This window comes from Heptranchias perlo, chromosome 25 (assembly GCF_035084215.1).
Source record: "Heptranchias perlo isolate sHepPer1 chromosome 25, sHepPer1.hap1, whole genome shotgun sequence".
In the NCBI taxonomy this organism is placed as follows: domain Eukaryota; kingdom Metazoa; phylum Chordata; class Chondrichthyes; order Hexanchiformes; family Hexanchidae; genus Heptranchias; species Heptranchias perlo.
The window spans coordinates 40,569,646-40,587,367 of NC_090349.1; the positions used below are offsets into that span (position 1 = coordinate 40,569,646).

Genomic DNA, 17,722 nt, shown 5'->3' on the forward strand with positions numbered 1-17,722 from the left:
TTTTAAGGTGAATGGCCATGAGTAGATAATTGGGAGGTGGGAGACAGAGAGTAGACATAAAGGGAACGTTCTCAGGTTGACACAGCAGTGTTCCCCATGGATCTGTACTGGGGCCTCAGCTTTTCACCGTAAATATCAATGAATTGGATAAAGGATGAGAGAGTTTTATATCCAAGTTTGAAGGTGACATTACATTAGGAGGCACAGTGAGTTGTGTGGATGGGAGGAGGAAGTTACAAAGGGACTCAGACAGACTAAGTGAGTGGGCAAAACTATAGCAGATGGAGTTCAATGTGGGGATGAGTGAGGTCATCTACTTGGAATATATCCTTAATAGTGAAAGACTTGGAGCTGTGGAACAGCAAAGGTGTCCAGGTACACAAATCACTAACAGCTAGTGCACAGGTAGAAAAAATAATCAAAAAGGTTATTGGAATGTTGGACTTTATCTCAAGGGGACAGGAATTTAAGAGTGAGGAAAGTCCACTGGCTCATTCACGACCTCTGCTTTAACCTCAACCTCAAACATCAGATGCAGGAGAGATCACAGAAACAATCCAAAGTGTACAAGGGTGGTGCCACTTGTAGATTTCATTTTGTGTACTGTACTTTGCATTTAATTATATCTGTGCATGTAAACATTATTAGTTACACCAAATCTTATCAATCTATACATGATAATGGTTCCACTCAACAAATTGCGTGATAATAACCTACTCAAGAGGACTTCAGAATATCATCATCTGAATCTCTGGGGTTAGATTAAATTACCGAGAATTCAATAAATATGGAGCTCTTCACTTCAAAAAAAAAGTTAAACCCCTACAGTGCCATTTCCACATCCACTTGCAAATCACTGTATAGAAAGAAAGAATTTGCATTTCTATAGCTCCTTTCACAACCTCAGAATGGCCCAAAGCACTTCACAGCCAATGAAGTACTTTTAAGTGTAGTCACTGTTGCACTGTAACAAATGTGACAGCCAATTTGCACACAGCAAGCTCCCAAACACAGCAATGAGATAAATGACCAGATAATCTGTTTTAGTGATGTTGATTGAGGGATAAATATTGGCCAGGACACCATGGAGAACTCCTCTGCTCTTCTTCAAAATAGTGCTATGGGATCTTTTACATCCACCTGAGCAGGCAAATGGGGCCTCAGTTTAACGTCTCATCTGAAAGACGGCACCTCCGACAGTGCAGCACTCCCTCAGTACTGCACTGGAGTGTCAGCCTGGATTATGTGCTCAAGTCTCTGGAGTGGGATTTGAACCCACAATCTTCTGACTCAGAGGCGAGAGTGCTACCCACTGAGTCAACGCTGACATACCAAGTATAACTTAATGTTGCATTGAATTTTTCACATCAGATCTACAGCATTATCAGGCTTTTGTGTCAGTGCAATGTTTCAAATGGAAAATCAGATGGAGTACTTATTTTTGGCACAAGTCCAGTGGGCGGGAAAATGGGATTGTGCCAAATTGAAGGGTTTTTTTCCCTCTGAAGCTGGCAGCTGGGATGTTAGACAGGTTTATTCCTGGCTGGTTAATGTCACTCTTGCTTGGCTCAATCCAGATAATTTGGTTGGGGGGGTGGGGGGGTGGGAGGAGGTGGAAGATGAAACCAAATCCCAACTCTCCTGCTGTCCATCTACCGAAGAGGTTTGGTGCGGGAAAAGCCAAGCAAATTTGTGTGTTGTAATTCACCTCAGAAATCAATACGAGGAATTATTTCTGTTCAAAGTTACGATAAATTTACCTCAGCGAACGGGGATAGAAAACTCTCTTCAGTACTGGGTCCAAATCTAGCCAACACTATTCCAATAAAGAATTCCTGTACACCAGCTGTGAGGGTCCTCAGTGAAATGCATTTGGACTATCAACTGACTTGGCAGTTGGCATGGGTCCATGCATAACACTGCCCACGATTCAACACTAAATTGGCAACCTCCATCAAAGAAACTATAAAGATAGCTTGTGTGGGAAATGGAAAATTTACAGTGACACAGTAAGAACTTCTTTAAATTCAGAGTTAAGGATTGTTGGGGTGTATTTTGCTTCTTATCAAGAATTCAGATAAATGCTTTTCATCATTTTGGAAACTTACAGCACAGAAGGAGGTCATTCGTCCCATCGTGCCTGTGCCGGCTCTTTGAAAGAGCTATCCAATTAGTCCCACTCCCCCCCTGCTCTTTCCCCACACCCCTGCTAGTCACAACCCGCTGGCAAAATGGCAGCAGCACACACAGGGCTCGATTGCAGCTCCCAGGCGGGAAAGCGGCAAAGCGAGCGGCTGTAGGCAGACTCGGGCCTCGATAACACGCCAAAACGGCCGGGAGGTCGGGCGGGAAGTGGCTGCCTGGCTGTTAAAATTGGGCAGCTGGAGGCCCAGGGGAAGGGTCCCCGGCACATGGTAAGTATTCGAGGAGGGTATCACGGTCGGGGGAGGAGGTGGGGAGTACGGAGGCAGGGCACCACCACCACCACCAAGGTGTCCTTATCTAATTTTACAGTAATTGTACGAAACTTCTTTTCCCAAATCAGATAAATGAATTACTTTAAGGTGTCAGCTTGACTCAGTTGGTAGCTCCACTTCCAGACTTGAGCACAGAATCCAGGCCAAACCTTTAATACAGTACTGAGGGAGTGCTGCATTGTCGGAGGTGCCGTCTTTCGAATGAGATGTTAAACCGAGGCCCCGCCCACCCTCTGTGGTGGATGTAAAAGTACCCGTGGCACTATTCGAAGAAGAGCAGGGAACTCTCCCGGTGTCCTGACCAATATTCATCCCCCTCAACCAACACCACCAGAAATAGATTAACTGATTGTCATATATGTCAGACCTTGATGTGTGCAAATTAGCTGCTGGGTTTGCTTACATAAAAACAGAGGCTGAACTTCAAAGTAATAACTCATGGTTTTGAGGCGCTTTGGGATGTCCTGATGATACAGCGCTAAATAAATGCAAGTTATTTTTTTTTCTTACAACCAAAGCTAATTCTCTGATTAAAATGGCATTACCATCCATTGTAAGCAATGGATTTATCCATTAAAATCTATTGCATTGGTATGGGATTTGAGGTTTTATCCTCTATATGTGATTGTCCGCTACATTCAAGTCAGGTACAGGTGGTGTCGACTCTGTATGTAAAAAATATTGTACTCACACTGAATGAAGTTTGCAAGTAAAAGTAGTACAAGTGAAAGTAAGAGGGCTATGTGGATTGTATCATACCTGCCATGATGAGAGAGAATGCACTGCAGAACAGCCAAATTACCCAGTCTCAAACCACATGGCGCTAATGTTTGAAGCCAAAGCTTGCACTAGCCATAGGACACAGAGTGGGACAGGCGGTGCACTCCACCAACAGAAACCTCTCACTGAGGAGGAGAGAATAGTGGGTTTGTTCCAGAGGGAGTGTCTCAATATTGAAAGGCTATCATTGGCATTGGAAATCCCATAGCTAAGGCATACTCAGGAATTCCTGATCCATGTCCATTCATCGATTGGAAAAGGCATGAATACGGGAACTCTCCACAGGGTTAGAAGCATCGGAAAGGGGGCATTCGATTTCCTATCCACATGAGAACTCCATGATGTGATCCCACAATGTCTACTCTTAGACTTGCATTTGAAAATTCAAACCCTAGGTGGAGCAAAGATTCTCATAGTTATTTGTTTGTAACCTGCTACATGTTACCCATTGCTATGTGAATCTGGAATAATTTAGTGCAACACAAATAGCCTTCAATGTGCTCACCAAAGGGCACAAACCACTGCCTGGTAACCAAACTACTACATGTCAAACAGTCAAAATATATTAAATTTCCCTTTAACTTCATCTAAATTCCATGTTGGCTGCAAAACCATGACAAGTTGGGATGAATTTTGTCATTTGTAATTGACATGTAAAATTATCCTCTTTATTCCCAAAACACTGACTAGAAGGAAACTATCATCGCTTGATCAATATTGCAAAGGGCAGCTGTTTAAACGGAGAATGTAGGCAAAGGGCCATGACGCGAATTGCAGGGCATCACACCAAGGTTGAAAAGAGCATGGGAAACTCCAGGGTCTGCATCCTGTTCCACACTAACTTCCACCTCCCCTAACCCCCTTGTTCCTTGCCAACCATCACTGGCTTCCAGTTCCTCAATTCAAAATCCTCATCTAAAAATCCTTTCCCTGCTTTGCCCGTCCTACTTCTGCAATCTGCTGCAGCTTGACATACAAACACCATGCCCTCCAATCTTCCAACTCTGGCCTCCTTCGTTCCACCTTTAGTAGTAGAATCCACTATGTTCGGCACATTTCATGTGTTCATAGAATCGTAGAATCAGAGACTGATCCAGTACAGAAGGAGGCCATTCGGCCCATCCTGCTTGTGCCAGCTCTTTGCACGTGCTATCCAATTAGTCCCACTCCCCTGCTCTTTCCCTATAGCCCTTCAAATATATACCCAATTCGCTTTTGAAAGTTATTATTGAATCTGCTTCCACCGCCCTTTCAAGCAGTGCATTCCAGATCATAACAACTCGCTGCATAAATTTTTTTTCCACATGTCATCTCTGGTTCTTTTGTCAATCACTTTACATCTGTGTCCTCTGGTTACCGACCCTTCTGCCACTGGCAACAGTTTCTCCTTATTTACTCTATCGAAAACCCTTCATGATTTTGAACACCTCTATCAAATCTCCCCTTAACCTTATCTCCTCTAAGGAGAACAATCCCAACTTCTCTAATCTCTAAATTTGACAAGGTACCGCATGGTAGGTTGTTACATAAGGTTAAATCTCATGGGATCCAAGGTGAGGTAGCCAATTGGATACAAAATTGGCTTGACGACAGAAGACAGAGGGTGGTTGTCGAGGGTTGTTTTTCAAACTGGATGCCTGTGTCCAGCGGTGTGCCTCAGGGATCGGTGCTGGGTCCGCTGTTATTTGTTATTTATATTAATGATTTGGATGAGAATTTAGGAGGCATGGTTAGTAAGTTTGCAGATGACACCAAGATTGGTGGCATTGTGGACAGTGAAGAAGGTTATCTAGGATTGCAACGGGATCTTGATAAATTGGGCCAGTGGGCCGATGAATGGCAGATGGAGTTTAATTTAGATAAATGTGAGGTGATGCATTTTGGTAGATCGAATCGGGCCAGGACCTACTCCGTTAATGGTAGGGCGTTGGGGAGAGTTATAGAACAAAGAGATCTAGGAGTACAGATTCATAGCTCCTTGAAAGTGGAGTCACAGGTGGATAGGGTGGTGAAGAAGGCATTCAGCATGCTTGGTTTCATTGGTCAGAACATTGAATGCAGGAGTTGGGATGTCTTGTTGAAGTTGTACAGGGCATTGGTGAGGCCACACTTGGAGTACTGTGTACAGTTCTGGTCACCCTATTATAGAAAGGATATTATTAAACTAGAAAGAGTGCAGAAAAGATTTACTAGGATGCTACCGGGACTTGATGGTTTGACTTACAGGGAGAGGTTAGACAGACTGGGACTTTATTCCCTGGAGAGTAGGAGGTTAAGGGGTGATCTTATAGAAGTCTATAAAATAATGAGGGGCATAGATAAGGTCGATAGTCAAAATCTTTTCCCAAAGGTAGGGGAGTCTATAACGAGGGGGCACAGATTTAAGGTGAGAGGGGAGAGATACAAAAGGATCCAGAGGGGCAATTTTTTCACTCAAAGGGTGGTGAGTGTCTGGAACGAGCTGCCAGAGGCAGTAGTAGAGGCGGGTACAATTTTGTCTTTTAAAAAGCATTTGGACAGTTACATGGGGAAGATGGGTATCGAGGGATATGGGCCAAGTGCAGGCAATTGGGACTAGCTTAGTGGTATAAACTGGGCGACATGGACATGTTGGGCCGAAGGGCCTGTTTCCATGTTGTAACTTCTATGATTCTCTCTACATAACTGAAATCCCACATCCCTGGATTGAATGATATTAAAGCTCAAAGCCTTGTTCGTTAACTAAATTAAACATTAACAAAGGGCACATTACTACTGTTTACTCAATCATGGGGAAAGTCCTTCACAACTCACTCACAGCCATAGTGCTAGGGAATTTGAGACCGTTCATGCTTATGAAAGAATAGGAGTCCTCACGAGGCCCATATACTCTACATAATTCCAAAGTTCTTCCTGACTTCAGGAGAAACACATCCATTTTTCTCCACTGGCCAGTTTTCTCCCATCCTTTCCTCTCCTCTCCTCTCCTCTCCTCTCCTCTCCTCTCCTCTCCTCTCCTCTCCTGAAGGTAGTGACTCCTTACAGGGATGTGATTCCATGGGCACCAGCCATCATTTGGTATCTTACCCAACTGACCTCATGTACAGCTCAACAGTGAGCTTTAATAGGCTATTGATCCAGATGAGGTACCACAGCTGGGCCAGACCATGTCCTCACCTGATAATCACACAAATGCAAACTTACACCAAGATTCCAGAAGCTAATGTTAACGCCTTGACTGAATTCAACTAACTCAGCGCAGATCAATGATTGAACTGAGGGAAATCCCTGATCAATGTAACTCAGCTAAAAAGTAAAGAAAGACTTGCATTTATATAGCGCCTTTCACGACCTCCAGACGTCCCAAAGCGCTTTCCAGCCAATGAAGTTTTTGAAGTGTAGTCACTGTTGTAATGTAGGAAAGACGGCAGCCAATTTGCACACAGCAAGATCCCACAAACAGCAATGTGATAATGACCAGATCATCTGTTTTAGTGATGTTGGCTGTCAGATAAATATTGCCCAGGGCATCGGGGAGAACTCCCCTGTTCTTCTTCAAAATAGTGCCGTGGGATCTTTTTACCCACCTGAGAGGGGAAACGGGGCCTCGGTATAACTACTCAATGAATAAACTGACGATCTACTGGGAAGCTGTAATGTATTTTTTGATTTAGCTTTATTAAACAGACCCACAATTTGTGAATAGCGTCAATTTAGTCACTACTGGTCCAGTCACTCATTATATGTTAAGATTGTGTTTTATCCATAATATAGCAGGGTTTTTAATCTCCATTTCATCCTATTCAATTAGTGAGTGCTGTAGAATAGAGTACTTTTCCACTTCTTTAAAATCAATGTCAACCTCAATCAACCGCATCAGGGACAGCCAGGTTCAGAGTAGAGTGAAGCTCCCTCTACTGTACACCTACAACATGTCTTCACCCCAAAACTCAGAAGAGGACAGCAATCGACACACTGTGCCATTTCAATTTACCACACCTGTCAGCCTCTTCGAGTGAGGCAGTGACGATTTTTTCCTGTGCACCCATGGCCGCTAAGTCGGAACTGGGTTGAGACCAGTGTAAGACTCTCACAACCATCAGACAGAGGAGACATATATCCCAGTGGGCTGGATCTGACAGGGTGTTCTGCTCACCCAGATCCCCATCAATTTTATTTTCTTTTAAAAATGTTATTGTGGTAATGCATTGATCTCTCCAACTGGAAATCACCCCAAATATATGAACATTGCTGGACGGTCACTTTGATTAATTGAAACTGATCTGAAATTAATAAGTTCCTGATGAGAGAGGAAACTACAGTCACATAGACAATGCAAACTTCAATACACGAGTTGATATTATCTGGCATAAATCAGACAAAAATATCATAAACAGAAAGTGCCATCCATTAAGTATCATAAATTGTATTGGGAGGGATGACTATGAATTGACAAAATGGTAATTAAGTTTGTCAGCTTTATCATATATGCATTGCTATCAGAGGATACCAATTTAAATCTTCAGGTTTTGCTAGTTGGAGTTTATTTAGTTTGAAAGGTGGAAGAATGCAGTTAAATGATGCCTTACACTGTGACTAACCTTCTTGTGCACCCTGATGAAATTGGTGATATTCCAGGCTGTGTAAACAATTGCCCACTGACAATACTTCCCTGTTTAATCTTAACATACTTGGTATTGTTTCAAAAGATGGTGTCTGTAAGATTAGAGCCGATTCTTTATTTAGCTATGTATCACATGAAGGAAACCAGATGAAATTGTGAGAACGTTACCCTGTCTCACATGGCAGACATAAACTTTGAGAAAGTATAAAAACCATATTCTCAGTCCTGTTTTGATTGAGAGATAGGATCTCGTTTTACTTAAGGATGACGGACTCTTTCCTGTTATGACATCATTTAACCAAAGTCTTGGATGACACTAAGACACAGATGTGCTAATGATCTTGTTACAGGAGTAGCTTATATCTTGAATGTGGTTTCCAAACAGCTTGGTCAAAAGACAGGTTGCAATTCTACAGAGAATCATGGGGAGAGTGGACAATTACCCTTTTGTTTTTCACATACAGTTGCACTGAGGATAAATGAGAGTTTTTTTTAATGTTAACCAGTCAATCTCCCTCGCCTCTGAGTCAGAAGGTCATGGGTTCAAGTCCCACTCGAGACTTGAGCACAAAATCTGGGCCGACACTCCACTGCGCTACTGAGGGAGTGCTGCACTGTCAGAGGTGCTGTCTTTCAGATGAACCAAGGCCCCGTCTGCCTTCTCAGGTAGATATAAAAGACCCCATGGCACTATTCGAAGAAGAGCAGAGGAGTTCTCCTCACTGTCCTGGCCAATATTTATCCCTCGACCAACATCACTAAAACAGATGATCTGGTCATTATCACATTGCTGTTTGTGGGACCTTGCTGTCTGCAAATTGGCATCTGCATTTCCTACATTATAACAGCAATTACACTACAAATGTACTTCATTGGTTTTGAAGCGCTTTGGGACATCCTGAGGTCGTGAAAGGTGCGATATAAATTCTTCTCTAACTTTTAACTGGACTAGGGCACCAGAAACAATTCAACTACTATTTTAAATTCATACATTCTGTCCGTATTTTTATATTGCCATTATAAATTCTAATGCCCTCCATTATAAGGGAACCTCCCAAACTTGTCAAGCTGTACTTACACCCTCCTGCCAGTGGAGGCGCCCATAAGATTACATAGACAGTTTCCATTATACATGTAGACATAGGAACCTAGAATGAAAACAGTTGACAGGAATTACCAACAGGCATAAGAATTTCTATTATATCACTAATCAATCTCCCGCGACACTGCATGAGGAGTTAGGGCCAAGTGTCACGTTGAGGTGACGTGGGGTTAGAAGGTGGGGGTACTTGGATCAGAATGCCCACGTGTAATTCAGTGGCCATTTTGAAGACCTACATTCTTTCCTAAGGCCCTGATGAAGGATTACCCACCCAAAACACCAGTAGCCTGTCTCTTCTCCTTACTGAGCTGCTGCGTATTTCCAGTGTTTAATGTTTTTACTTAAAATAGACTGGGGTACATCTTGACTTTGTGCGATAGTGTAAAATGGGTGAGCCAATCGGCAGCCCGTTTTACATCTCTCCCCATTTTTATTTCCCCGGTAAATCGGGAGAGGTGTAAAACGGGCTGCCGATTCGCTCTCACCCGTTTTACAATATCTTGTACTCCCTAAGTACTGCATCTAGCAGAAAAATGTCACAAGGCATGTTGAACATATTGCTACCACTGTGCTATTGGCAGATAACACTGTAGTGAATGTATTTTAAAGTTGGCAGATTTAATAAATATTTTTATGATATTAACGATGGGATAAGAAGCATAAAATCATATGGGGAATTACATCAAGTCATCACTCTATAACACCATGCCTAGCCTTGAAGAGGAAATGATGTGGAGATGCCGGTGATGGACTGGGGTTGACAATTGTAAACAATTTTACAACACCAAGTTATAGTCCAGCAATTTTATTTTAAATTCACAAGCTTTCGGAGGCTACCTCCTTCGTCAGGTTTTCACATCGTTCACCTGACGAAGGAGGAAGCCTCCGAAAGCTTGTGAATTTAAAATAAAATTGCTGGACTATAACTTGGTGTTGTAAAATTGTTTACAATTGAAGAGGAAAGGTGGTGGTTTACTTAAAATTAACCAACCATCTCGCTACTCATTGGTAAGACTGCATTTGGAATATTGTGTTCACTTTTAGCACCCGATCTACAGAAGGACATTGATGCATTAGACAGTGCTGAGTAATCAGAACAATCTCCTTGACTGAAGTCCTTAAGGGGATAGGCTGATAGAAATGGGTATGTTCTCAATGGAGAAAAGAAAATTAACAGGAAACATGATCCAGATGTTTAAATGTATAGAACATGTTTTTTAAAAATAAACTTAATCTGTGATTGCCAGATTACAAGTGCAAAATTGCCAACCCACAAGCAATACTTGGAGCAGCAGTGTCCAGGCTTTTGTCTTCATGTGCTGTGTAGGTGTTCCCCATGGAACCTCAGAGGCCAAATATAAAGTTTAAATCCATGTTCCCATTAATCTCAAACTGCTGATACTAACAGACCTTAATGCCAAATGAGCCAACAATGCTAAAACAGCTATTTCCAAAACTCCACACCCACAAAATTCAAACAGGACAAGTTAGCAAAGAAGAAATATGAGCAGAAATGGGGCTGCGCTCCCTGGATTTTGAGGACCAGATTGCCAGGACAGAGTGGGGGTGGCATGTAGCACATGGACAAGAGTAGTCCAGAGACTTGAGCACATAAAGCAGGCACTTCAGTTCAGTACGGAGGGAGTGTCGGACGTGCAGTCTTTCGGATGAGATGTTAAACCGAGGCCCCATCTGCCCTTTCAGGTGGATGTAAAAGATCCCATGACACTGTTCGAAAACGAGTTCTCCCCAATGTCCTGGGCAATATTTATCCCTCAACCAACATCACTAAAAGAGATTATCTGGTCATTATTACATTGCTGTTTGTGGGACCTTGCTGTGCGCAAATTGGCTGCCGCGTTTCCTACATTATAACAGTGACTGCACTTCAAAAGTATTTAATTGGCTGTAATTGGGATGTCCTGAGGTCATGAAAGGCACTATATAAATGCAAGTCCTTTTTTCTTTTAGACAGTTAATGCGTGGAGATTATGAGGTAGAGCTTCCAATTAATGTATTAATATTTAATATGCTTGTCCTGTGTGCACTTTTTACACAAATGTTAATTCATTTAAAATAAACAGGTTAATGCTTGCATAAAAATAGAGCATAAAGTAATGGCATATAAGCACATTAGACATTCGCACACCGACTTTGCTGATCGGAGCTTTTATCCTCTGATTTATTTTTTCCCCTCTTGTAGAGAGTAGATCTGCAGAATACGATTAGCATCAGTAACCCCTGATGCCCAGATGAGGACAAGATAGGATTCCATCCCGGAAGTTAAACACACTGCTGTCCAGGCTCTCTCGTGAAGGTAGCAGAGGGTGGAAAGTGTCTGCAGAACCGTACCCTAACATGGGTCAAATGCCTTTAGGAGGAGGGTCAAGGGAGGAGAGGAGGAAAGGACAACTCGTGCAACTGACAGATGTTGCTCACATCATCAGTTACTGGGAGTTACAGATTTTGTATGGATGTGACATAAGTTGCGAAGGGGTCAATTGCATTTAAGCTCATAACTTTCTTTGAAACTTCCTCTCCTGTGGGTGCAACACATCGTGAAATCATTCAGTTAAAACGGGATTTCTCATATACTTTAGCAGCCAGCATTTCTAAGAATCGATACAAGTCAACTCCATGTCAAATGAACTTACCGAGATTGGAACGTCAGAACTAAAGTGAAATGGAAGTAATTTGGGACATTTCTATAGCTAATCATCCCCTCCAGCCAAGCTTCCTATGTGAAGGTACAGTTGGGGAGTGTAATAACTGAAGAGAGGCTCATCACTCACCACTGCAGCTTTAAGCGGCACTGGTAGAGATTTGGGAGCGGGCTGCTTGGCCAATGGAAAGGTGCTGCCCAGCACCCAGGTGAAGGCAACATACACTAAAAACAAAGCTGCTGTTCTGTGGCAAACTCTAGAAATACCAGTGCGCCTGCAACACCATATATGAGAAAGCGACTGTGTCCAAATAAGTTTGAAACCAGACAAAAAAAAGAATTCACTTGACAGGAATTTACAGCTAAAGTTACTTGGTTAATGAGAGCGAACTCAACAGGTGTAGAAATAATATTGGTTTGGGGAATTTCAAATTTCTGTTCACATAAGCGGACCAGCGTGGGCTGTAAAATGCTAATTGGATTCGTTCCACACTTTGATGCTGCAGCCACTAATGTCTCAATTATACTGCAGTGAGCCATGCAGCATTTAAACAGCAACATCAGGGGGGCAGCTGCTGTTACCCGGCCTTCTCAAACTGCTGTTGATCGGGGGGGGGGGGGGGGGGGAAGGCAGAGTCAGGGACATGCCCAGTTCTCGACAACCCTCCAGTTCCCTCCCCCTACCCCCGGATCCCTCTACTCCTGACTTGTACTTGGATTTGGAGATTATGGGTGCTTGTCCCCCTCTGATTCACCCAAGCGACCACTCCTCACGTGGTGAGCGTCAGCAGGCTATTCAACTGTAGGAAGCATCGCAGCAAGACCGAACCCCTCTCGTCCAACGTCCGCACACATGCTTTGTTCAATCAGCGGTCACTGTATAGCCATCAAGGAGCAGGAATCCCGGCTGAATTTTCTTTCCCGAGCCAAGGGGCATGGAGTTCAATTGTAGTGTCCCACCTATTGCCCTGGTTGGTTTCGGTTAACTCAGTGCACACCAGGGATCAGACCTGGGCAGCACCAAGAGCAGGGCAGAGGGTGCATACACTGCAACAAGTGGCTCACCACCTGACCACTCAAACACCAACCACCATCTACAAAGACTTGAGTCAAAAGGGCGATGGTGTACTCATCACTCGCTTGCATGGCTGCTATAGCAACACTCAAGAAGCTCAACACCATCCAGTACAGAGCAGGCTGCTTGATTAGAGCCTCTGCCGCTGGACTCAATACCCACCTCTTCCACTCTTAGGGCACTGTGGCTGTAGTATGTATGATCTCCATTCCTGACCCTCTCCACCCCTCTCTCCTCCTTTAAGATGCTCCTTAAAACCTACCTCTTTGACCAAGCTTTTGGTCACCTGTCCTAATATCTCCTTTTGTGGCTCGGTGTCAAATATTGTCTGATAATCGCTCCCGTGAAACACCTTGGGACGTTTTACTAAGTTAACGGCGCTATGTAGATGCAATTTGTTGTTGATCTACAAGATGCACTGCAGCAACTCGCCAAGCTCATTTCAACAACACCTCCCAGCCCTGTAACCTCCACCACCGACAATCTAGGACAGCAACAAAGTAACGGGAACACCATCACTTCCAAGTCACACACTGACTTGGACGTGTATCACTGTTCCTTCATTGTTGTTGGATCAAAGTCCTGGAATTCACTACCTGACACCATCTCCACAAGGTCAGCAGTGGTTCAAGAAGGTAGCCCAACACCACCTTCTCAGGGCAAATTAGGGGTGGGCAATAAATGTGGCCGAGCCAGTTTCATCCACAACCCAAGAACAAAATAGGTGCTGGGCTCCAACTTCTAGCTCCAAGGAAGGTAGGTCCATCGTCATTGACTGCTGCTGACCACTCCCCAGTGGTCAGATGGACAGCAGCATTGAGAGAGGTCAGTCAGGGGCCAGTGTAAGAGTGGGTGAAATGTGAGAGGAAATCTGAACAGCCCAATTGCCCAGTGCACTTACCATTGGGCCATTAGACAGAGCTGCCAGGTGACATTCCCAGTAATAGGGAGGCGACAAGATTGTCACAGGCAGGGGGGCCGATAGGATTGTAACACCCCTCAACCCATTATAGGCTGGTGGGGGGGGGGGGGTGGTGGCAGGATTGTAACACCCCTCAACCCATTACAGGCGATGGGGGGGGGGGGCAACAAGATTGTCACTTCCTCAACCCATTACAGGCAGGGGGGCCAACAGGATTGTAACACCCTCAACCCATTACAGGCAGGGGGGGGTCGACAAGATTGTTACCTTCCCAACCCATTTCAGGCAGGGGGGGCGACAGGATTGTAACACCCCTCAACCCATTACAGGCGGGGGGGGGGGGGGGGTGGTGGGGACAAGTTTGTCACCTCCTCAACCTATTACAGGCAGGGGGTGACAGGGAAATGTAACACTCCTTAACCCATTGGGGGGGGGGCTAGATTGTAACACCCCTCAATTCCTTAAAGATAGGGATGATGTGGAGATGCCGGTGATGGACTGGGGTTGACAATTGTAAACAATTTTACAACACCAAGTTATAGTCCAACAAATTTATTTTAAATTAAATTCCACAAGCTTTCGGAGGCTTCCTCCTTCGTCGGGCGCCTCCGAAAGCTTGTGGAATTTAATTTAAAATAAATTTGTTGGACTATAACTTGGTGTTGTAAAATTGTTTACAATTAAAGATAGGGGTTAGGGGGTTTCATTTAAAGCTTTAAGAAGCCAGCAGCCCGCTTTTACTCACATGATACAATGCAGGCCTGGTAAAACTGCAAACTCCCCGCTAACAAGGAACGATTTAATTCAAGATTTTTGCCATTTCGATGATATTAAGGGGGAAAAAACTCAAAAATCTCAATGAAATGAGGGGAAACAGATGTAATGATTTAATGTGGGCTGGAAACCAGTGGCTACAGCAAAAACTCTCACACACACACACACACACACACACTCACACATCTGTGCATTCTATCAGTTCACTCTACCGTGCGCCACTCTCACCACGTGTTACTATTTAGTCTGGGTCTCCGCGCATGAAACAACAAGATTGGCCCCATTTCACACCTCGCCACTCACACCGCCACAGGGCGGCACAATGCGACCGGCTAGTGAACTTTAACGACCATTGAACGGCAGCCCTCCGGCACTTAGACTTGATGGGCGTGCTGACAGATCTCATTTACACTCAAGAGCCCTCTGCGAAAGGGGGACAGGCGTACAGGGGAGGGCAAATTGCAAGGAGGACAGGGTACGCAGCTAGATTGTGTCGGCACCAGAAAAAACTCTACTCCTCACTCTTCTTCCTCTGATTTTTGCATTTGCGAGTAAAGAGTCGGAGGGTTTAATCATTGAGAGGGACTCTACACGCTGCTACCAACCCACCGCCCCGTCAATCTCTCCACTTTCACTGACACACACAACGTGGGGAGGCAGCCACCCGTGTAGTTCGTGATATGTTGCCTTAAAATGTAGGAGCCTTATAATAAAAAAAACTTAATGCACCTTCTCAACTGATAGGTGCGGTTCATTATGTTTCGTGGATAATGCAGCGTTATTTCAGTTCCCTGAATTCTGGGCAAGCGTTTTGTTTTAAATAAAAAGGGACATTTCTACAGGCTGTTTTAACCCGAACGATGTCCACGCACGGATTGGAGTTGTGATTCCGATGGACATTCCCCTTGGGGTGAGGGGGGAGGAGACAGAGAACGCCCCCATATGGTTTTTTTTTAATGATGAGATATCGGCCACGAATCTATCAAACAGGGGCGGGTCTTTCAAAATACAAATCTTCCAATCAATGAAAACATCAATTCTTCAGATTTATCATCGGGAAAACTGTTTGGATTCTTTCACTTAAAAAAAACACACTTTTGATTTGTTTCTCTCCCTTCTTACATTTCACCCTGGTAAGTTTCACTCAGTCTGACCCGGGTTAAAGGAGGTAAGTTCGCGACATTCCAGCTACTGATTTTTTTTTAAAAAAACAAAACATACAACAAAAAAATCTTCACAGAACAAACTCGAGTTTTGTGAGCAAATTGCAGCAGCGGATTTTCGGTGATGAAAGCCTTCTTTTAAAGTTATGTCAGGTCGCTATGCAGAACCCAATAATTACCACTCACAGACTATTGACAAGGATGTGTAGGTTTATAAAGGGTCGGATTCACTTCAAAAGTCAAGCCTTGTTTTTATTTTCTTGCATTTCTTTCACACTTCTCTTTATAGAACTTTAAATATATGGTTGTTGCAGGCAGATATAATTTAAAACAATAATTTGCATTTGTGTACCAACTTTAAAGTAGGAAAAAAAAAAGAGCACCCCAAAGCGCTTCACAGTCGAGGTAAGGGGAAACTGAATGCTGAGCCGAGGGAGGTTTTAAGGAGAGGGAGGGTGACAGAGGGGATTGAGAGCTGTAGAATGTGACGCCTGAATGCCATTGGTATAGGGAAGCGAGAACTGTTACTCAGCCCTCAGCTAATTCCCCCAATTAGTTATCCTTTTGGGGGATAATGTTAACGAAATGTCAGTGGTTTGAACATTAACTAAACCATTTTGTGCATGCGGATGGTGGCATCAGGGACTTCATTGCGCACATGGACTCAGATGGAGTTCATGCCAGCGTGAATCGACTCTCATTTGGGAGTGATTCTCTCTGAATTCGCTGGCCCCTGTATGGATGCACCGTAGGCTGGAACGCACTGCCTGAAAGGGCGGTGGAAGTAGATTCAATAGTAACTTTCAAAAGGGAATTGGATCAATACTTGAAAAGGAACACGTTGCAGGGCTATGGGGAGAGGAACACGTTGCAGGGCTATGGGGAGAGGAACTAAGTGGATAGCTTTTTCAAAGAGCTGGCACAGGCACGATGGGCCGAGTGGCCTCCTCCATAAGATTCTATGATAACGTGTGAGTGTACCAATCTACTGCCGGGTCTGGGGGAACAGTTTAAAGGCAGGGAGCCAAGCACCGACAGCCACCCCCTGTAACCCAAACTGTGGAGTGTGTAAACGTGTCTTAAGTTACATTATTTTTTTAAAAAAGGAGCACATGTCTCATTTGTAAAATAAATTTCATTTCAGATTTTTTTTCTATTGTTTTCAGCGGGCCCCGCTTTCAATACATCATTCAATGAACAAAAATTGCAGGTACACGTGCGATACGAGAACATAATTTAGTTACCAGGTCGTTAATTAAAGAGAAAAACAGACAGACATTCTCCCATTTTTTAGTTGAGATTAGTTGAGCTTACGTCAAACACACACAAACAATACCACATTTTAACGACCTTACACCAAAAAACATGCACCAACAAACTCCACTTAATTAAAAAAAACTGCAGTGTAATTAAAAGTTTTGACAGAAATATGAGGGATGTAAACATCATTACTAACAGTCACACAGCTGTTACAAGTGCAATTATAAAGTCGCAAACGGTCATTTTTTATATATGAAAATAATATGCAAAAACAGAAATACAATCAGACTCTATTTTAACTCTCTGCAACCTTCACTCTCAAGCTAAAGCTCAAAACGCCCCACCTAGCAGCAGTCTGCTCTGGATTTTTAAAAATTGTATTGCACGTGGGATCACTCACCAGAAATCTGACACACCGCGTCGTAATCTTCGCAGCAGTCCGCTGTTTTGTGACAGTAGGCATCGCAGTAACACACCATCCGTCTCCTCGTCAAATCCCAACAGTCGTTATTCCTGCCCGTGCAGCACTTGGGATTCTCCCTGTCGAAACAGCCGCCGACCGCTCCTCTCAGACACACCGTCAGTGTGAACGCACCACAATACAACGCCAAATAACCCCTGGTCACTGCAAGCTTTCCCATCGTATCTCTTTTAACCCCCCCCCCCTCTCCTCCCTCACACACACATATACACAAAATCACACGAGTTTTTTGTTACACATATAAAGTTGGTGAAAGTTCTCCGTGGCTGAATCCGTTTTTAAATATATATATTATATATATGTGGATGCAAGGTTGACACAAAACGTTGGGATGGGACAGTTAAGTTGCACAATGTGAGCGTTCAGCAAACGGGGAGGGCTCTTCTCTCCACAAGAAATGACTTGGGGCCACAGGGGTCAGTA

The 17,722-nt window shown here is 43.8% G+C and overlaps 1 protein-coding gene across 4 annotated transcripts in view; it reads right to left on the reverse strand.

The window, feature by feature from the left end:
• The window catches only part of si:dkey-178e17.3 (somatomedin-B and thrombospondin type-1 domain-containing protein), a 106,456-nt gene extending 88,734 nt beyond the window's left edge, over positions 1-17,722 (reverse strand). For 2 of the 4 annotated variants that reach the window (XM_068006102.1, XM_068006101.1), the window contains exons 1-2: positions 17,219-17,365; positions 8,939-9,008 (exon numbers count right to left, since the gene is read on the reverse strand). In XM_068006102.1, the coding sequence (XP_067862203.1) occupies positions 8,939-9,008; positions 17,219-17,281 (133 nt within the window). In that variant the 5' untranslated portion in view covers positions 17,282-17,365. Of the gene's footprint in view, positions 1-8,938; positions 9,009-17,218 lie in introns of all 4 variants that reach the window. The other 2 variants (XM_068006099.1, XM_068006100.1) reach the window with 2 other exon arrangements.